Source organism: Pelodiscus sinensis, chromosome 5 (assembly GCF_052426305.1).
Source record: "Pelodiscus sinensis isolate ZL-2025 chromosome 5, ASM5242630v1, whole genome shotgun sequence".
Classification (NCBI taxonomy): Eukaryota; Metazoa; Chordata; order Testudines; family Trionychidae; genus Pelodiscus; species Pelodiscus sinensis.
Window position 1 is genome coordinate 34423782 of NC_143056.1, and position 22397 is coordinate 34446178.

Genomic DNA, 22397 nt, shown 5'->3' on the forward strand with positions numbered 1-22397 from the left:
GTCTTAACTCTGGCAAATGAATACAGAAGCCTGAAATCATTGAGATTCCTTGTTTTGGGGAGGCAAGTAATTGTTCAGTCTAACACATGGGCCTTTACCTGTATGACTCCCTGATAAAATTAACTGTTAATCACAAAGTTTAAAATCTCAGCAGACTCCACTGAAAATGAACTCACAGTAATTATCCCTGCTGTGGAAGTAGGAGACAAACAGGATTTGGAAGCACGATTAACCATTTACAGAATTGCTGGGGTTTCTATGCTATTCTTTCTGAAGTTTGAAAAAGTTGATGCTGGAAGGGAAACTTCAGGACAACGTGAAAGAACTCTTGTGTACTCTCCAAACATCATAGGTGCCAGAAAGTTTAACTGTCTCCAGGGTAGTATTAGTGATCATTCTTCCTTTTTTATTGCCCTCAATTTGGTCATATTACCATGGCAACATGTTTCAATTTCAAATGGTATGGTTTGGAAATGCCATAGCTAAGTTCCAGGCTGTATATGCAGAATCACTGTTATAGCTGAAAACAACATTTCTATCCTGGGGAATATTTTGTTCTGAGTCATGATAATTTAGGCTGCCAGTTTGGGGCCCATGATCAGAAACCACCCACAAAAGAGATAAAATAAGAGGATGCAACTGTAACAGAAAGAAGAAAAGTAATCAGTGAAAATACAATGATCTGCTGCCCCTCTAAATTAAGGCATAGAATGGCTTAGCTAGGTGTCAGACTGTAAAAACACCCAGTACACACTCCTGACTGGCAGCTGTCACAGAAATGCCATAAACTGAATGATCATAGGTAGCAAACATGATATGATGCAGCCTCTGTTGTATCTGTTCAATGAATCTCAATGGCTGTCAACTCAAAATCTTTAACCTAAGCTAAATAATTTGTGTGTATATTCTCCATGTACTCCACCCCAGGCCTGCTGACAAAGGAGGTCTAAGGGGGAGCAATTGCCCTGGAGCCTGGAGATTCAGAGGGGCCCAGGACTCCTGGCTGTTGCTGTTGTGGCAGAGGTGGTGGCCAGAGTCCCGGTCCCTTTAAATTGCTGCTGAAGTGCCATGCCATGTGCTCAGGGCTGTGCTAAGGGTTGGAGACGGTGGGTGTGCCATGCTCTGGGCAGTGCTGAGGGCTGCCTGAGGGCTGGTACTGTGTGCTCTGGGTGGCACTCCAGGCTGGCTGTTCTGCCCTGTCCCTTCTGCCCAATGCCCTGCCCCTTCCAGGAGTGAGAACCGGCCTCCTCTCACCTTGCCCACACTGTTGGAACACCTGTTTTATCCATACGTCAAATAAAATCGCTTCAAGAGTAGGACCTGAGAGAGCAGCCTTTTGACAATGTATCAATAACAACCTGTGCTTTGCCCAAACCATAAATCTGAGAATCAAGGACTTTGAAAAGTTTGGAACTGGTTTCAGATTTGATGTTGTGGTGTGGCTCCATCTCTAGTAAGAATTCAATAATGGGCCATTTTTAGTATTTAAAGCTAAGAGAAATCCATAGCAAATATCGATATAAATGCCAAAGATTTCAGCATCAAATTCCTAGAGGGTATTGGAGAACACTGAACAGTGATTCCTAAGCAACCAAAGAATCAAAGACTTCAAGCCAAAGGAATATGAAGATGAAAATATACAGCAGCTAGCTAGTTTCAGCACAATCTACATCAAGAAGTCTAGACTGGAGCACAACTTCCTTTTGATGTCTGAAGTTCTCTGTGTAACCTTTGGAAATCAAGTCCAACCAAGTCTTAGCTTTGCTGTCAGAGCTTAGTTCCTCTGTGGTTTTGATGCTTTGTTGGCTGTCACTAGGGAATTGTGCAGTAAAAGAAAAGCTCCTGAAAACACAATCTGAAGAAACCTGAATGACTTATTTCAGCTGATAGTAAAAGCCTTTTTACAGCTAACAAAGGAAAGGTAGAAATGTTCAAGCCCTTACACAGGAGAAATTTCTAGGGCCACATTTGATATTATATTTTTTGCTAAGATTTTGGAAATGTTCATGTTCATAAACTGGAAAAAAAGGACCTTTCATTGATGTGGCACTGCTGTCTGGATGTGTCCGAGTCGGCTCAGGTAGTTGCAGTGCATTTCTAAATTAGAACCAGCACAACCACCCTTAGGGTGTGTCTAGACTAAACAGTTTTTTTGAAAAAAGTGGCCTTTTTTCGAAAAAACTTCACCCAGGTCTAGACTGCCGCTGCTTTCTTTCGAAAGTAAATTGAAAGAACACAGCGGTTTTGTCGACAGCAGTAAACCTCATTTTCAAGGAAGAATGCCTTTTTCGATAGAGATCTGCAAAGAGCGTGTATGGACGCATTTTTTTTTAAACAGGCCTCCAGGGAAAAGCTCTGGTGGACACTCCATCTGCAGGAAAAACCTCTATTGTTCCTGTCTGTAGCCATGTCTTAAAGGCACAGGCACCCTGGACAGCCATTGTGGCAGGAACCCAGCCACAGAGCAAGCCACTGACCACACGACTCTCCCTGCATTTCTACAAAGTGGTCATGGCACAAGCCCAAGACCGCAGAAATCCCCTAGGTCCTTCCAAGGAGCCATCCCAAGGCTCATCCAGGAGCACGAAGAGACGAGCTCCAGCCTGGTCAGGGCCTGAGGTCCTGACACTATTGGAACTTTGGGGAGAGGAGGAATCTCTGCAGGCTCTGCATTCCTGACGCAGGAATGCAGATATCTATGGCCGCATGGCCGAGGGGCTGGCAAAGAAAGGCCATCACCCTCGGACCTTGGACCAAATGCGGGCCAACGTGAAAGAACTGAGGCAGAGCTATGCCAGCGCCCGTGAGCTCAGCTCCACCTCTGGGAAGTGCCTCAGTATTGCGCGTACTTCCAGGAGATGGACAAAATCCTGGGGGTGGGGAACCCCTCTCTGCCTGGGTTCTTGTCAAGTCCGGGTTGCAGACACCAACCCAGCACTGCCAAGAGGTGGCTGAGGACAATCCAGAGGAGCAGCAGCTGCAGGATGAGGAGGAGGAGGACCCCAACAGGAGTGTTGTCAGCCTCACCCTGGATCTGTTCCCCCAGACACAGGAGGCCTCGCAGGCATCTTCTGACCCTGGTGAGGGAACATTAGGTGAGTGCGGTGAGGTTGCCACACACACAGAATGGCGGAGGTGGGAGCACAGGGGATGCAGCCCAATCTTCATGTGTCATGCTGTGCCTGGACAGCTTGCACCTCTCTGTGCATATGCAAGCACGTTCAGTCCCAGGGCACAGATGGGCAGCTGCTCACAGCTTGGGGAGGGCCCCACACATGTCTGACCCCAGGAAGGGCTGTCGTCCCCCACCAGGCACTGCGGGAAGCAGGCTGGCCACAAGGGCACACGCACGACACCACACAAGTGTCACACATAGCACTCGGCCACGTATGCATGTGCGACACAATCGCTTCCACAGACAGTCCTGCACGGCCAGGTGGTGGGTGAGTGGGGATCCTGGGAGACTCAAGCTGCTCCAGGTCCCTGTCCTACACCCAGGGACCCACTGTGGCTGGACACTTCCCTGGGTGGCCATGGGGGAGGTGTTGCGGGGACTGGGGAGAGTGGATGTTGCCCTAGCCACCTTGGGGCCCCTGTGAGGCTGGGGCTGCTGGCCAGGCCACACGTGGGCTTGCAGTGAGAATACTGGCATCCCTTGTTCCAAGGACAGTTACTCACTGATCACAAGCAGGGAGAGTGTGTGCACGCATGACTGACCACTTCTCCCTCTTATCCTCCACAGCCAGACCTGCCGGAGCAGACCAACATGCAACACCTGTCCCGCCATCCAGCCAGACCCTTGGAAGCTGCAGGCACTGGTGGATCTATACCGACCTCATGCGCAGGCACATTGAGGTCCTCGAAAGGATGGAGGAGACCATGGCGGAGAGGATGCGAGCAGAGGCTCGGTGACACAGGCGCTTGCTGGATGAGCTCGTCCAACACCGGTCAGCAATCTGTGCCACTATCCGGGAGGCCACGGGTGTCTCAGGTCCTGCCCCCGTTGCCAGTCCTCCCGCTCAACCTGCTCCAGTTTCCCTTTTCCCCCTCACCCACTGTCCCCCTCAACTCCTGCCCCCCCCAATCCTTGCCATCACAGACCCAGCTGCAGTCCTCCCTCCTCCCCAGGCCCCTACTGTCTTAGGCCCCACTTGACCCCTAGCACGCTAAGGCCATAGATCCGAGGTGGCAGGCTATCGCGGCCCAGATGACACCCTCAGCGCTAAGCCTCCCACCCTCCTCCAGGTTTACAGACCCCATCCTCCCCAGTTAAAGAGACTTTGTTATATTTACAAGAAAGTTCATTTTTGAAAAAAATTTGAAAATACTTTCGTTTTGTTAGTGAATGTTATTCATTGCACACTGTCTGATTGTTTTTTAATACACAGAATGTTTTTCTCAGAAAACCTGGTGTGTGTGTGTTAACTGTCTGGAGACTGGTGCAGGGATGGGTTGTGGGAGGAAAGGTCTTGTGGGGGGGCCAGGCCACAGGCCCCATTGGGGAGGTTCTCAGGAGAGTCATTGGGCTCCCGCTGAGAATCTTTCATGCAGGGCCTCCCGGATGCGGACCCCCAATTGATGTGCTTGGTGGACAGCTGCTCGAACTGCCTCCCCTCGACATCAGCCTGTGTCCCCAACCCTGGGAGTAAGTCCTCCCTTTTGCTCTCCACCAAGTTGTGGAGCATGCAATATGCAGCCACCACCTCAGGGATATTGCATTCCCCCATGTCGAAGTGAGTGAGCAGGCACCTAAACCTCCCCTTCAGCTGCCCAAAGGTGCATTCCACCTGCAAGCGAGCCTGGTTCAGGTGCACATTAAATTGTTCCTTGCTTGCATCCAGATGGCCAGTATAGGGTTTCATGAGCAGGGTATAAGGGGGTACGCCACATCGACCACAATGCACATTGGCATCTCTACATCCCCAACAGCATAGTTTCGCTGCGGGAAGAATGTTCCAGCCTGCAGTCTGTGGTACAGGTAGGAATTTCTGAAGATGCGGGCATCATGTGCCTGGCCTGACCACCCAACATAAATGTCTGTAAACTTTCCCTGGTGGTTGACCAGGGCCTGCAGCACCATGGAGAATTAGCTCTTTCTGTTTATGTACTGGGCTGCTTGATGGGGTGGTAAGCGGATCAGGATGTGAGTCCCATCAAGCGCTTCTTTGCAGTTCGGGAATCCCAGCCCAAAAAAGCTGGCCACGATGGTGTCCAAGTCTCCAAATCGGACAATCCTGTTCAGCAGCTCTGAGTTGATGGCCCTCACCACCTGCAGAAATAGACACTTAGAAACACACAGAATAGGAAGTTAGAGGGGGTGCCCGAGTCCTTGGGAGGTGCCCTCTCATACCTTCCCCCCACGACCTCAGGAGCCCCTCCCTCAGGCAGCCCCTCCCAGCTGTAAGTCAGAGTGAAGCCAGGAGCCCTCCCACACTCCCACACCATCCCCCACTCCCTCTGCCCTGACAGTCCCTCATGGGCTATCCCGCATGCCAAACTGGTGTCCCACCGAGCAGTAGCTGTCGGGGATAGCCAGCTTCCAGAGGGCAATAGCCACCCTCTTCTCCAGGGGGGATGGTGGGCCACAGGTGCATGTCCTGTTGTTGCAGGGAAGGGGCAAGCCAGGTACACAGCTCCTGGAATGTGGCCTTACGCATTCAGAAGCTGGTCGTCCCACCGCTCCATGACGAGCTGGTCCCACCAGTCTGTACTTGTGACCAGCCTCCAAAATTGCCTGTCTAGGAATAAGTTGGGTGGCAAGGGCAGTGGTGCTGCAGCCCGAGCAAAGGGCTCAAGGCTGGGTTCTGAATCAAGATCTCACATGAGCATCATGATGGTCTCATGTAGTTGCAGCAGAATTTGAAGTATGACAGTGTGTGGCCATCGCCTGCCGGGGCAGCCCTGACTCCATGGCAAAAATAAGATTCTAAAGCACAAAACCCAACCAAAAACCAAACTGCTGTGGTGTCCCAGAAAGCAGGGCACCCAAAGCAAGCACTGCAGAAGCTTTGCTGTCCCTCTAGGAGGTAGGCAAGCCAGCTGCAGCAGCAGAGGAACGGCTGTTCAGGGGGGTCCCTTTAAACACGTGTCTCTGCAAAGAGTGTGCTGCAGGACCCGGAAGTAAAGGCTGCCCCCATGATCTGCCAGATGTGGTTCCGGTTGCTCTTTTTTTGACTGGACATCCAGGCAGTCTGCTCTTTTTTGAAAAAGCAGATCACTTTTTCAATCCGCTTAGTGCCATCTAGACACTCTTTTTCAAAAGAGGCTTTTTCTAAAGTATCTTTCAAAAAAGCCTCTTTCGAAAGAGGTTTGTAGTCTAGATGTACCCTTTGCTATAAAAGTTGTTCTTTAAGCCCTCATTTCAAAATGACAAGTGGAGCATCCACACTACCAAGTCCGTTATTTTGAAATAAGGGGCTGGTTATTTTGAAATAATAACTCCTGCTTTCCATGAGGAATAATACTTATTTCGAAATAGTTGTTTCAAAATAGCAGTCGTGTAGACACTCCACTGCTGCTATTTCAAAATAACTACTTCCCAGTCATTCAAAATAATTATTCCTCAGTGCTTCCTGGGGCTCTAAGTTCAGATAATACATCCACATTAAGGGAGCCTGCCTAGGACTAATTTCGAGGCTTTCCTGGATTGTGGACACACTATTTTAAATATTTATTTCAGAAGTTAATTCAAACTAAGTTATTTTGAAATAATTTCCTAGTGTAGACATGCCCGAACCATGCTATTCATTTTCTTTACACCAGCAGAAGGTACCTTCTCTAAATTTCATCTGTGATCTAGATGAAGGCTTAGAATCAACACCATCCAAAACTGGTGATACCAAAAAGCAGGAGAAAAATACTATGGTCTCTGTTCTGACATCTGTGTGCTTTCTTTGCTAGCATTTCAAGGCTGAAAAGCCAGTGGATCATCCTTCTGAGGAACATCTGGTGTAAAGGAGATTTTGGCACAGTGTAGAACTGGCAGAGCAGCCCCAGAACCTCTGGATTATGGGATGTACAGGGGACTAGTTGGCAGAAGGAGGAGTATTTCAGAAGGAGAAGGCATAAGGAATGCATTCCCACTATTGTGTCAGTCTTGAAGTTGCTTAAGTTTGTGCCAGGAGCCAGCTGCTTGCCTGCCTCAGCTTTTGGAAAATACAAAGGTGAAATAAAGACATCCCCATTCCCCCCTCATTCCTATGGCACATTCAGCTCAGCTAGAACAGAGATTTGGAGCCATTAGTATTCCTCAGATAATATACTAGGCCTACATAGCAGTTTACCAGCATTGTGTCAGAGAAGGTCCATGCCTTGAAGAGCTGTTTTGGACATGATGTACTCAAACAATTGAAGGCTTAAAGTGCAGTTTTACTGGAAAAAGTAGCCAGGAACAAATAGCAAGTAGTGTGTTCAGGAGAATATCTGCTGATGGTAGGTAACAAATACAGGTTGGACCTCACTGGTTCGGCACGCTCAGAACCTGACTGTTCAATGACAAGGGGATTTGCTGGACCAGGGGAGGTCCCTTTCCTTCAGGCCCATACTAAATCGCTTCCCCCCCCCCCCCGCTTTCTGCCCCACTGCTACCTGGCCAGATGTTGCTCCCTGAGCTGGAGCTGACAGACAGGGCTGGAGCTTCCTGACTGCAGCGAGGGCCAGATCTGTGCAGCTGCTGCTGGTCCCCTGCTACTGCCCAGTTGTTGGGGCCAGATCTCCCCCCTGTGCTCCCATCCCCACAGGACTCCTGGGTGAGTCCCTTCCCCCACCACCATCCTTGCAGCCAAATCTCCCTATACCTAGACTCTGTGGTCCAGGAACAGCTATGGTCCTGCTGGACCATGGATATTGCCAGACCAGAGGGTCCTAGTTAAGGGAGGTACAACCAGTACAACTTTCTAAGGTGTTTTATTCTTGTGCTCCCTGAAGCACTAACATAGCTAAGAAAGTGCATGCTGGATGCTACTCTTGCTTGTGCACCACTAGCAGAATTGTTTTCTAAGGTCCCGTCATTCTCAATCTTTTCTTTTCTGAGGCCCTCCCAGCATGCTATAAAATTTCCACAGACCACCTGGGCCAAAACAAATGTTTTTCTGCATAACTAGTAGGTTAAAAGCCAGGGCTGGGATTAGGGAGTAGCAAGCAGGGTAGTTGCCTGGGCTCCATGCCATAGGGAGCCATGTGACGCTAAAGTTGAAAATGTTCCATTTTGTGAGAAATATTTAATTTTCTTTTGGAGCAGGGAGAGGGAAGCTATCCTCCCCCCCCCCAACAAAACAAACACACAAAAACAAGTGGCAGCCTGAAAAGGACATGAAATCAAGAGTGAATCAATTGGACAAAGGGAGCAGTCTAGAACGATGACATTCATTCACAAAGGCTATGTCTATACTACACATCTTTGCGGCTGAAATATGCTAATGAGGAACTCATTAACATAAGTCACAACAGGGTTTTTGCCCAAAATGGAAGTGGCTACAAAACATGTAGTGCAGACAAAGCCAAAGAGATTTATTCTAATTTCAAAGCACTCTGGAGACAGCAGGAGGATGAGCTGTCTGCAGTAGGATGCTATTCAGTCTGAATCAATGTAAATTCACACACCTCAGGAAAGAAGATAAACAGCATGGTTAAAATCTGCAGAACATATTCCTGCTCACTGGAAAACAACAACAGCAGATCTAAGAGTGAGTTACACTGTATGAACTCAGAGCGGCAATGGAGAAAAAAGTATCAATAATGTAAATTGAAGGGGATTCTATGTAAAACTTAAGATGGAGCTACAACGTCTTGGAATAGTGTGTACTATTCTCAATACTGTAAAGGGTAATTTTCTCTTAAAAGTAAAGGTAAAAATGCCAACATTTGATCCCCTAGTGATTATCTCTTGGTGATTTCTGGATCATATCTACTCAGTGTGCAAAGGAAGTTGTGTTTTTTCTAAGTGCTAGCCCTGAGTCCTCAACTTAGACTGAAAACTCAGTTGGGTCCTGTCAACATCAACAATGTTGTAGTAATAATTGCACTATAGGAGCTAACAGGAAAAAATAGTAAAAAGGTTTTTCAGTCCCAATAAATACTTAGGATGGGGAAGAGGACAGGTAAGTTGAGTGGACACGCCATTCTTATGGAATACATTTCCACTGAACTTTAAGGTAACTGAAAATCAAGAGAAAAATACAAAGAAAGGCAGTGCTGCAAAGATTACTGGAGAGGGCAAATGTGGAATGAAGTCTCCTGCTAGACCTGAACTGCAGTAATATCACATGGGGAGAAAGGTGATCACTAACATAGCCAGTACTCATCTCGCTTAAAGTAAAAATCAATACTTTTATTTGCACATGGAAATGATGCAGAAGCCAGTGCAGGTCACACAGTGTAGATGTAATGTTATCCCAGCAAGAGTACACTTTAAGAACTTGCATCCTAGAAATAGCTCCCATTCTCTCTTGCCATTTTCTTCCTCAGTCTCTCTCAAATTGGCTCATTTTGAATTCAAGTTGCAATTTTTCTCATAAGCAGGTACTAATTTATTATTTGATGTGTGCCTCAGAAACACTTTACCTGCTTCCTCAAATGTTTGGGGGATTTATTGGGAAAACAACAAAGAAAACATTCCTCTCAAAAGTGTTTTCAGTTTATTTAAAATGGAAAGTAAAGAGCTCTCCTTTTGCAAGCGATCTCCTCCAGTAGGTTCACTACTACACCATGATGCCATTTGTATGGCATTACTTCTTTATGATTGATTATGCCACATTGGTGTCTCTCTATGCCAGTGATTAGAATAGCCACTCTTTTTATAGTGGTTCCCATGATGGGAAGCTATTCCATGAGACAGAACAGGGCAGAGTAAAAAAAATATTCTCTTTTCTGGTTTTATTTAAAAAGTATAATGTTTAGCACAAGCTTTCTCCCCGAGGTTGGTTGCTTTTGGGGTTTCTCCAGTCCTTCAGGACTGTTCAGTCCCTGCCCTAGAACTGTTCTCTAGAGAGCAACTCCACTCATTTTATAATACTTACTTCATATAGCACTTTTCTTCAATAGATGTCCAAGCACTTTTCAGGGCATAGTATCATTATCCCCATTTTTACAGATGGGGAGGCTGATGCACAGGGAAGTGAAGAGGTATGGCCATGGTCACTCAGCAGGCCAGTGACAGAGAGCCAGGAATAGAAACCAGGCCTCCTGAATCAAAGGCCCAATTCTTGCTCCTCTATGCCTCACTATAGTAATGAGCCATCTGCTTTAGTGAGTCAATAGGACTTGCTTAACTTTTACCCAGCAGGTCAACACCTGCTAATAGAAAAGGAGGTTTCAGGAAAACATTGTGCATCTGTTGCATCATTCTGATAAACTAAGAATCTAGCTGAGCCTTCACTCAAAAGTTGCACCAAACTAAATCTGAAATTAGATGTCACTGTTTTTCACTTTCACACACCTCTTGGTGCTGGTTGTGACTGGATGCTGCTGTGCCAAAAGACCATGAAGACAATTATTCCCAGGTAACTTCTGTGCTGTGTAGCACAGAATAAACATTATTATTTGTCCCCTCCCCCCAAAGAAGAAGTTTTGAATCCACAAATTCTTCATGGATTTGCCAAATAGTTTCAGCCAAATTTTTGGGTGTAGGGGCTAGATTTAAAAGAGGATTTAGGTACCATTCACAAAACTGAGGACAGGGTGGTGTCCCCCTTACATAAAAGTCCAATAATCAAGTTCAGCTACCTATGCTGGGTAGGAATGAGAATGTCTGTCTCCCCTATTGTTGGTGAGGGTCCTAATGATTGGGTTAGAGGGTCTTCTTGAGTGAGTCAATCTCTTTTGCCCAATGAATACTTAAATGTATGAAGTGTAATAACTTCAACTGGATAGATGGAGAACCTGTCTCCTTTGAATATTCTCTAGCCCAAAGGACAGGGCATGCAACTACATTCAGAAACATGAAAGTTCAAATCCATACTCCAAATATGACAGAGTGGGAGCTGAAACTCAGATCTCATACATTCCAGGTGAGTGCCTTTCATTAGAGGATTGGAGGGGAGGGGGGCAGAGCATCAACCTCACCTCAGTTTTTTTATAAAACCTTTCCAAATTTGCTTTACTTTTAATAAAAAAAGTGGTTGGGAATACCCAAAATTAAAACAAAATGTTTTGTTTGACCTGAAATGAATGTTTTATTTCAATCTGATCTGTAACTTTTTTTGTTTAGCCAGCAAACAGAAAAATCAGGCTTTTTGCACATCTGTACCCCTAAATGTAAGCAGGAGTTTCTGGGGAACCTCACAGGCCCTTTCATGAGATTTCCCACCCAATTTTGCAGATTCTGTAAGTTCAGAAAAAGATCTGAACTTTTGGGTATTTATACAACCCTAACCCAAAGTCTGAACTTTTTGAAGCTTTTAAATCACTAATGTGTATGTGTCTTGTGTTTTCAGCAATAATCCAGCATGATTTACAATGTTGCAGTGGTTTAGTTTGTGACTCACCTAAATGTAGCTTGATGTAAAAGCTGTGGTACATTAGCCCCAAGAATCAGAGCAGCATAGACTGCAGTGGAGTTCCTTGTAGGAAAATGACAGTGCCAAGAAGCTTACTCGTGAGAAGAATGCAAACTATCAATCATTTTTTATGTAGAGGTACTGCAGTTTTGTAGCATTCCAAATGCACAATGGAAATGATACCATTATTTTTCACTGACATATATTGCTTATACTAAGTTTCTTTAGAGGGTTAAAGTTACAAGTTTCTTTAGCGGGTCAAAACAATGGCCATACTAAGCAAGGAGCAAAATAAATCATGTACATAATTATTGGTAAAGATGGGTTTAAGATGAAAAATGTCAATCTAGATCCACATTTTGCAATCCTTCCCCCAAATTTGGAAGCATCAGACGATCATTGGTTCTTTATAAAGATAGAAGCCATCTGCAAAATACAAATCTATATTCTGATTGCTAAATACTCACAAAGTTCAAAGGAGTTTGGTTTAGCCTCATATTTAATTCCTATGTAAACATAATGCTCGTGCTTCTCTTAAGGGCAGTGTAATAATTGTCATTCATCCCTGGAGTGCCTCTTATTGCCTTGATATGGAATCTCAGCCATGTCTCTGCCTCAGTTTCACTGAGTGGGGTCTCAGTAAGTTCAATGAGTGAACTATGCCCCTTTAGAGGTCTAATCTATTTAAATAAGCTTCTTACACTGAGTCCCAGCCTTCTCCACTGCCGGGAGCTCAGGGTAATGCCCAGGTTCCCATGCCTGCGCAGCTTTGTACTTTGATCTTCTCTGGAGCTTTTTCTTTCTGTGGTCAGGAGGCTTTCCTATGCTGCTGGAGTAATTTCCTATCCAGTTCTCCTGAGCTGCTTGCACTCCAGGGTTGTGTCTACACTGGGCCACTTATTCCAGAAAATCAGCCACTTTTCCAGAATAAGCTGCGAGCTGTCTACACTGGCCCTTGAATTTCCGGAAAAGCAACGACGCTCTACTGTACAAAATCAGCCGCTATTCTGGAAAAACTATTCTGCTCCCGCTCGGGCATAAGTCCTTATTCTGGAACACTGTTCCGGAAAAGGGGCAGTGTAGACAGCCCAGTAGTCTTTTCCGGAAAAAAGCCCCGATCGCGAAAATGGCGATCGGGGCTCTTTTCCGGAAAAGTGCGTCTACATTGGCCACAGACGCTTTTCCGGGAAAAGGGCTTTTCCGGAAAAGCAGCCTGCCAATGTAGACACTCCTTTTCCAGAAAAACTGAAAACGGAATAGTATTCCGTTTTAAGCAGTTCCGGAAATTCATGCCAGTGTAGACACAGCCCAGGAGCTTCCTCTTTCTTTTCTGGGCTCCTGCCTGCACACTCATAACTCTCTATTAGGCCCAGACGTTACTTAACTAATAACCACTGCACGCTCTTTAGCCAGTGGTGGATCTGGGCTGGCTCACTCCCCTCAGCAGAGACTGTCACAGGGATGTGAGATGCCTGACCCCTCAGAGGGCCAGACGCTAAGACATCCTCACTTGAAATGACCTGTACTAACCCGCAGGCTCAAGGAAAGCTCACACTTGGTTATGTCCTGCAGCCAAGGAGGTATTTCCTGACAGTCTTTGTATTTTGTCACTGAGGAGCCCAAGAGTGGTGTTCCCCATAGTCCTGTGTAGCTAAAGTGGAGAACCAAGTCCCCCATAGTCTTTGGCATGTCACAGTTTGGAACAACCTGCTCCCTTGGAAGTCAAGCCCTTTGGCAGTAGTCAGAAGTTATCAATAGCACTGAGCTTTCACAGCTGATAAGCCAGCAGTAAAGCCGCCTCGTGGTCTCTTCAAGAGCAGCTGCCCATGATACACTAACACTTATACCCTTTGGCATCTTGGGTCTCCTTCATCCAGACTAGTGCCTCGCTAGTGTTTCTCTTGACAATTGAATGCATCTTTCTGCCTGCAGTTCTTCAGTGAAGGAGCAATGAGGGCCCATTTCTGATCCTCTTGCAGCCACACAACCTTGTGTGTGATGTAATCAGCTGGGGAAGCACATTTACGTCCCTTCCTTCTCAGGGTCGTCTTTTCTTTAGGCTGGATTTCTGTTTAGCCTGACTCTCACAATGGGTTTGCTGTTCCCAGGCCTCTGGTGGGGTATGACTCTGTATCTTTCCTCTTTATTTCAGTTTCCTCATGGTTGTATGGTTTTACAGCACTGACATGATGGCTTTTCCCTTCAGTGACCCAAAGCCTCACCTCAAGGACCCAATCCTATGCAATGGCTAATTATCAGTAAGTTGCCATATCACCATTAGCCCAGCCAGCCAGATGGTGACAGACAGACTGAAGGATTTAGTTGTGGTCTATTTTGCTGGCTTTCAATATCTGGTCTGCAGAGCATTTGCTGGTGGCCCAGAGAGATCTGGGTGCACACATGGAGAATGGTCCAGATGGTCCCTCAAACTGATTGTTACTCTAATAATTTGATTCACCAGGCCAGCAAAAAAACGGTGTTTACCTGAAGACAAAAACATAGCTCTCATAAATCAAGCTAGTCTTGGGCTCCCACCCAGACAGCCAAGTCAAATATGATGAAGGTTGCTGAAAATGTCCATCATACATAAAGCTCTACCAGTCCGAAGGGATCAGATAAATTGTCCGCCAGGTCCAGAAATATTTCAAATCTTATCCAAATACATGCTTACAGCCAATTCTTATTAACTGAACTAATATTTACTGAAAAGAAATGAGAGTATTATACATACAAATATGAACAAAGTCCTTAGGTCATTTTCATAGTAGAGGTGGTGAGCTGCTGAATTGTAAAAAGTTCTTTCCAGAATCAGTTCTTCAGATAACAGTCCAAATAGGCAATCCATATACAGAGTTTGTTCAAAAACTTCCATGAGAATTAACAGGGAAATCCAGACTATATCTGGAAACCTCAGTTTTGTGACTTAAGCGTCCCCTCACTAACTTTAGCAGATCTGAGATAACAGGATCAAAGCCCTGCAGTTCTTTTATAGATCTCTGGCAGGTTATCGATAGCCTCTTGACATCATGTATTCCTTGGGTGAAGCATTGTGACTTTGAAGTAAAACCTCCTATTTCCTATGTATACATAGGTACTCAGTTGCATTCATCAGCATAAGGTAATTTATCCATTAAACATTTCATGGACAGTTACTACAAACTTCAAATAGAAATATATACAGTGATATTACACCTAAGTTTCAGCTAAATGTTAATACTCCCTTTTGATCTCTGAATCAATAGACTGTAGTAATAGACAGGACCTTCTGTTTACATTGTTAACCTCTAACAAGATTTAGGTAAAAGCAGACAAATGCAATCACTATATTCTTCTAATTCTCTAACAGTATAAGTCTACATTTCAAAGCTCTAATCTAGCTAACATGGCTTCGTTAGCTATTTGTAAGAAATGGTCCTAATTACCATTTATACACTTTTATAATATGCCTTTAAAGGATGAGTTTAGTTCATTTAGCTTGCTAGTTTTGCAACCCATTTGGGCCCCATGTCACACCATGAGACAAGCTTTCTGCTAGCGTGTTAGTCCACACTGTGAAAAAATAATTGAGCCTGCTGATCTGCTGCTATACTGTATTCCACATATTATCGTTCAGCAAGTAATGTATTTGGGGAGAGTATTCTTGCTTTTGTGCTATTGTCACTAGCTCTAAAAATGATGGGTTCATCACCTTGAGTAATCATTTCTGCTAGTACATAGCAGGGTTCCCTGTAGTCTGTGCACTTGTACAGATGCTGCCCAGCTGATCAGCAGAGCACCCACAGCTAAGTTTTGTTTCTACTGGCGGTGCATATTCACACATGCCTTGGTACACATGAAAATTGATTCCACACATGAATGGAAAAGTTTAGAGGGAATATTGACACACTGCAAGGCTATGTCCAGACTCAGGGTTTTTTTCGAAAAAAGTAGGCTTTTTTCGAAAAAACTTCACCTGCGACTAGACTGCAGCCGCGTTCTTTCGAAATTAAATCGAAAGAACGCGGCTTTTCTTTCAACGGCGGTAAACCTAATTGCACGAGGAAGAACGCCTTTTTTCGAAAGTGCTCTTTCGAAAAAAGGCATTCTTGAATGCCAACTGGGCTTTTTAGAAAGAGAGCATCCAGACTCACTCGCTGCTTTCTGTCGAAAAAGCGGCTTGCTTTTTCGAAAGTACTGCTTGCAGTCTAGATGCTCTTTTTCGAAAGAGGCTTGCAGGCTAGACATAGCCCAAGTGAATACACATTCTGGTCTGGTGGTGTTTTATCCTTGTTTTGCCTTGGTGTACATGGAGGTGCAGAGTAGTATGAATGAGGGCATGTTTTGTTAGTCTATAAAGCGCTACCAGACCATTTGTTGGTTTTTTTGTATAGACTAACTCAGCTACTCCCTAAGCTTCTAGTCAAATTTTAATTTCTCTTAAAAACTTTTGGTTGTTTTGATTTGTCCATGAAATAGAAAGACTTATAATGATGATTTGAATAAGCAGATGTCCCAAGTGTTTGCTGTACTGATCTGTACCACCTTGCATCAGCTAGTTATGGTCCTATCCTGTTCAAGATTGCATTGTCACTCACACTGAAATGCATACTGATATGGATATATGCAGACTAGAAGCACCATATTTATGTTTACTTTACTAATATTATATATCTGATCCAAAGCACTTATTTTGCCAAGGATCTCCAAGTTCTTTACAAACATTGTTCAAGCCTCAGTATGAGGTGGCGAAGCATGGTGTTCCCTTTTTATAGCTGGGAAAACTAAGGCACAGAGCATTTAAGTGACATGTCCAACTTGCAGCCACCAAATTGGGAAATAAAGCTCAAAACCTGTGCGTGGGGCAAGTCTGAATTCAGGTCTTCCAGTGTGAAAGGCTAATGCCCAATACCATTGCACCAGTTAACTTTTAGAGGAACTTACTTCTTGCTCTAGCCATGTCAGCTACATATCATACAAAACAATAGAAAGTGGAATCCTGCAATTCTGAGTTTATCTGACTGAGGAACTACTTCAAAGTAGGAATAAGAGATCCTCCGGAATAGGGCTTTATTCCAGAGGATCGGGACAGTGTAGACGCTTTTTTCCGGCTTTTCCCCAAGCCGAAAAAAAAGCGGCGGCCATGTTTATTTAAATCCCGCGGGGGATATTTAAATCCCCCGTGGATTTCCCTATTCCCACTTTCAAAATTAGCATGCCCCTTCTGAAGAAGGGGCCAGTGTAGACGTAGCCCTTGAGTTCAACCTTCCCTCTCCAGGATAAACATATAGGCTACGTCTACACTGGCCCCTTTTCCGGAAGGGGCATGTAAATTTCACTAGTCGTCGTAGGGAAATCCGCGGGGGATTTAAATATCCCCCGCGGCATTTAAATAAAAATGTCCGCCGCTTTTTTCCGGCTTTTAAAAAAGCCGGAAAAGAGCATCTAGACTGGCCCCGATCCTCCGGAAAAAGTGCCCTTTTCCGGAGGCTCTTATTCTTACTTCAAAGTAAGAATAAGAGCCTCCGGAAAAGGGCACTTTTTCCGGAGGATCGGGGCCAGTCTAGACGCTCTTTTCCGGCTTTTTTAAAAGCCGGAAAAAAGCGGCGGACATTTTTATTTAAATGCCGCGGGGGATATTTAAATCCCCCGCGGATTTCCCTACGACGACTAGTGAAATTTACATGCCCCTTCCGGAAAAGGGGCCAGTGTAGACGTAGCCATACAATTTAAATTAGAGTTTGAATTAATCTACAATACACCAGTGGTTCTCAGAGTTCTTCAAATATTTTACCAAATTCTGTGTTCATTTACAGCACGATAAATTTGGAGTAATTGCATTGAAGTTAACAGTTAATTTAGATTTGTACCAAAATCAGAATCTTGCCTCAATGACTGTGGCCAACCAGCGTTGAAATTTTTTTTTCAACATAGCGTTGAAAAAATTAATTTTACATTGCTGTCATAGATGTTCAACTTACAGCAGCTAGAATGGTCTTTCTCTCCTTGCTTCAAGGCTCATCAGCATAATCTTACATAGGCGCCCATTGCAGTGTTGCCGGGTCTCACAGGCTGTGTCTAGACTGGCAAGTTTTTCCGGAAAATCAGCAGCTTTTCTGGAAAAACTTGCCAGCTGTCTACACTGGCCACTTGAATTTCTGGAAAAGCACTGACGATCTCATGTAAAATCATCAGTGCTTTTCCAGAAATACTATGCTGCTCCTGTTCGGGCAAAAGACTTTTTCCGAAAGACTTTTGCGCAAAAGGGCCAGTGTAGACAGCATAGTACTGTTTTCCGCAAAAAAGCCCCCATCGCGAAAATGGCGATCGGGGCCTTTTAGCGGAGAACCGTGTCTAGATTGGCCATGGACGCTTTTCCACAAAAAGTGCTTTTGCGGAAAAGCATCCTGCCAATCTAGACACGCTTTTCCGAAAATGCTTTTAACGGAAAAGTTTTCCATTAAAAACATTTTCGTAAAATCATGCCAGTGTAGACGTAGCCACAATGTTATCTCCAATCTTATGATATTTAGTGTTTTCCTTGGAGCCACATCTCTAGCAGTCATTCATTTTAAAAAAATAGTGAATTTCTAGCACTTCTGGTTGCTGTGAAAAGCTGGAAACTATGACCTGAGTGCATCCTAAAGGCTTAAAAATCAAATGAGAGACTCCCAAAGTGTTGTTAGTTAATAATGTCATGATTTTAAGCTAATTTTATGATTTTTTTTATATCAGATTCATAATTTTTGACTGCTTGTGTTTGACAACACTGGTTGTGTGAGTGTGTGTATGGTGTGTATACATGTACGTATTTATGCACTCCCCATTAATTTTTCTGAACCTGCAATGGATCCTTAGCTACTCCAAGTCACAATCTCATTTGCTCTGGGATGTGGAACACCCCAAAATTCTTGTAAATTAGCACACATGCCACTCACTGGAAAACAGGGAGCAGCATTGCAATAGAGCTCACCATAGAGGGGAGATGTCGAGAGATTCAGCCTGATATAGATTTTTAAAAAAAGCAGAAGTACCTGCACCAGCAGAAGCAGCCATGGTTGTGCCTTGTCTGAAACAAGAGTAATTTTTAAGGGCTTACTTACACAATCAGGCCTGTAATTTTTGTTAAATTCAGCAACTGGGGATAAAGTGCCAGTAATCTATCAAAAATGTTTTCTCTCTTGCTGTTTCCCTTCTCTAGAAAAAACAAGTGAGTCAGACAAAAATCCGGGTGATCTCCACTATCCTCTTCATCCTGGCAGGGTGCATCGTCTTTGTGACCATCCCTGCAGTCATTTTCAAGCAGATTGAAGGATGGACAACCTTGGAGTCTATTTACTTTGTGGTCATCACTCTAACTACAGTTGGCTTTGGCGATTTTGTAGCAGGTGAGCAATCTGAGCCCTGAAATGCTGCCCTCATTCTAGTGATGCCAGGGATAGGTGTCTTGGCTCCTATATACTTTTCAAAGGTGCAGAGCAGGGTTTTAAACACATGTTGAACTCCACTGAAAATGATTTTAAATATCTTCATCTGTGTCAATGTGCAACGGACAAATTGCACATAGCAGGACAAGCTAATTTAAACTCCAGGTGCCTAGCCATCTGATGAGCTCAGGTGCTGAGCAGTCTTCCTCTTGGAACCTCTCCTTTTCCTTTATCATGCAGTGAATTATGCATGAGTGAAATTAATTTCCTAGTGAATTCATGACATCTGAATTGTAGTAGTGCCTTTTGCATCACATGACTAACGGCCTTAATCGGGGAAGCAAATAGATAAGGTGATGAGGTTTTCCTGATGAGGTTTTCCCATTGGATGGCCATGTTGGTGTATCTCTGAGCCTTTACGTCCAATACATGTGGTAGCTGCTATAACAGGCGCACAGCTTCCTTTGCATGAGCGGCAGCTTTCTCAGAGACAGCTTGCAGGATTTTACTCTCTAACCATGATACAAATTTTGAAACTGCAGCCATCCTATTAAGGAACACTAATATTAGAAGTGAAAAGGGACTAAGGCCTTGTCTATACTTACCGGGAGATCAGTGCTGTGGGAATTGATCTCCCAAGGATCAATTTAGCAGGTCTAGTAAAGACCTGCTAAATTAACCATTGATTGCACTCCTGTCAACTCCGGTACTCCACCGGAGCGAGAAGAGTAAGGGGAGTCAATGAGAGAGTTTCTCCTGTCGACCTCCTGTGGTGGTGATGCTATGGTAACTCAAACGAAGGTATGTCAACTAGTTGTGTATCTGAGTTCTACATTGCCCCCTCAGTGCAGATCTGACCTAAGGAGATGTGTATTTGAGTATTAGGAGGATACTGTGTACTTTCTGGGATGAGTATAGTCCTAAACAGGTACCATAAATATTAATCCCCATCAATTACCAGCAAAAGGACTGTCCTGCTATTGATGGTCATGGAAGCTTTGCTGAGGAAAAGGTGGTTAGAAACCAAGAGCATCTATCTTCCCATTGATATGTGCGCTTCATTCCCATTAATTTTAGTGGCTATAACAAATGTGTAGAGACAAGGACGAATCCCTGTGTTGCAAAGAGATCACTATGCAGTTGTCCTATTATTTCCCATTACACCAATGAAATGTGAGTGAGTTAAAACAATTCAGATTGAACCAGTTGGTGACCAGTTTGCTTGCTAAAAGTTGTTCTTTTATAAACAGCCCCCTCACCCTCCCTTTCTTATTTTGGTAGGGAAGACATGAGTTATCTGTGCAGATGGGCCTGAATCAAACCCCAGATCTGAATACACCTGAACTATGGGAAAATTCAGATCCAGATCTGAATTTTTTGACTTTGGTCCATCTTTAACTATTTGAATGTGAAGAATAATGGATAGAAGAATCCACTGATGGTTGGGTTTTTGTGGTATCGTAAGAAGGTAACCAAAGAAATTTGGGTGTTTCACAATATTTTTCCTGGGTCTGTAGAACTTTCCCTTCCCCTCTGTTTTTTTTAAGAAATTTAATTCTAAAACATTAGTTCTTTAAATCTTAAAAAAAAAATCTGATTGCTAAGAGTGTTCAGAAGAATAAAATTCAAAATCATTCAGCATCCCACAACTGGTGTTTTATTAGAGTCAAATGGAATGTAATGCAAAAGCCTCAAGGATGATCTCATGATAGCAGAGTTAGAGTGGGAAGCAGAAGATTTGGGGATCTGTTCTGGTTCTGCCACAGATTTCCTGTGTGACTGTTAGGAAGACTCTTTAATTGCTGCCTTCCACAGTTACCTCATCTGTAAAATGGGAATAAAGATACACTATTAAGGCAAGTAATGACAAGGGAACTGCACTGATTTATGTCATCTGAGAATTTGGCCCAGTGTCTTTGTAAACTAGAAAAAGTGATTGCTGTTGCTGAACAAAGTGGGAAATCTGGTAGCCTGAGAAAGGTAGGGTGGCTCTTCATCCATAGCCTGGCTTTTTAATATGACAGACCACGGTAATCCACTTTACAGAAAATTTCTGCTGGGGCATATATGACCAGAATGGCTTGTATTATAGCAATGACAACCTCCACCTCCCTCTGATTCACATGGAGGAAGACTGGAAAGACAAAGTGATGCATAGTGTGTATGAAGTGAGATTAGAATAAAAAACAATATTTGACTCTCTGCCAGCATCTGAATGCTAGGCTTTCAAGGGAGTGTTCAATCATTGTAAGAACACTCATGCTCAAGCTCAGTAAAACTCATTTTAAGGGCTCATTAGAATGTATCAGATTGCAAATTGCCTGTAAAAGCTCCAGGGAAAACATTCATTTGTAATTATGATTGTTATTGGTAGTGAAAAATCCTGTGTTCTCCTGTGGCTATAAACATATAAACATATAACACTCATGTGCATCGTCCTTAGATAAATTGAAATATGCTATTTATTACCCAAATTGTAAAACAGGAAAATTAGATTCTGTATTTAGAATGAAACTGTTTAAGATAAAACAGAAAATATAACAAGTGAAGAGCCCCAATCCAAACTCTGGCTCTAAATGGTTCTGAATAGTCAGAAGGGTCTGGTATTGACTCACTCTTCCTGCATGTTCCCTTCTTTAGACTGGACCAGGTCAAATCCCCAGATCCAGACATGCCCCAAAGCTCTTTGGAAGTTTGGATCCTAATTATAACATGAGGTTTCAGGTTTGGCTCATGTGTAGAATTTAGTGAAATGTGCTTCAGATAATATTATTTTCCATAATGTATTTTCTATAAGGCCCTTTTACTGGCTCATCATTCCTTTAAATATAGTATCTGGTTTATCAGAAAATTATACTCTGTACCTGTATTAGGATTAGTCTTTGGAAAGTTGTTTGTGCCCTTAACCAAGCATTAAAATTGGGGCCCCAATATCTTCCTTCAAAGTATTATTTAATGTAAAGAAAAAACTTACAGAATATTCTGACCAGCCATATAGCAGCAGAACATTAGACCCTTTTAGGACAGGTCTCAGTTTAGGAAGGGACATGGGGAATTCCAGCTGTTCCTCAGACAACACAACCTTGTATCTGCACATGAACAGAAGCATGTATGCTTATTTCAGGGGGAAATACTGATATCCATTATCGGGAGTGGTATAAGCCCTTGGTCTGGTTTTGGATCCTTGTTGGCCTTGCCTACTTTGCTGCTGTCCTGAGTATGATTGGAGACTGGCTAAGAGTTCTATCCAAGAAGACAAAAGAAGAGGTATGACTGCTAATTGATCAGTAAATTATCACTTTTTAAGATAACTTTAAATGCCAAATCACTGCTGACCAGGGAGTGATGGTCCCTTATTTATACCTGTGCTAAATAATCTCTTTTATTTATCCTTTTGGCTGCTTCTTTTCAAACTTCTTCCTATTTTGGATCCTTTCATGACTAAACTGCTCCAATCTCTTGATTTCTTAATGAGAGAAGGGGAGGGGGAGGGAACTGA

At 43.9% G+C, this 22397-nt stretch overlaps 1 protein-coding gene across 1 annotated transcript in view; it reads left to right on the forward strand.

The window, feature by feature from the left end:
* The window catches only part of KCNK10 (potassium two pore domain channel subfamily K member 10), a 114521-nt gene that overhangs the window by 83016 nt on the left and 9108 nt on the right, over positions 1 to 22397 (forward strand). The window contains exons 5-6 of the mRNA XM_075926750.2: positions 18673 to 18859; positions 22023 to 22165. Of these exons, the coding sequence (XP_075782865.1) occupies positions 18673 to 18859; positions 22023 to 22165 (330 nt within the window). The remainder of the gene's footprint in view (positions 1 to 18672; positions 18860 to 22022; positions 22166 to 22397) is intronic.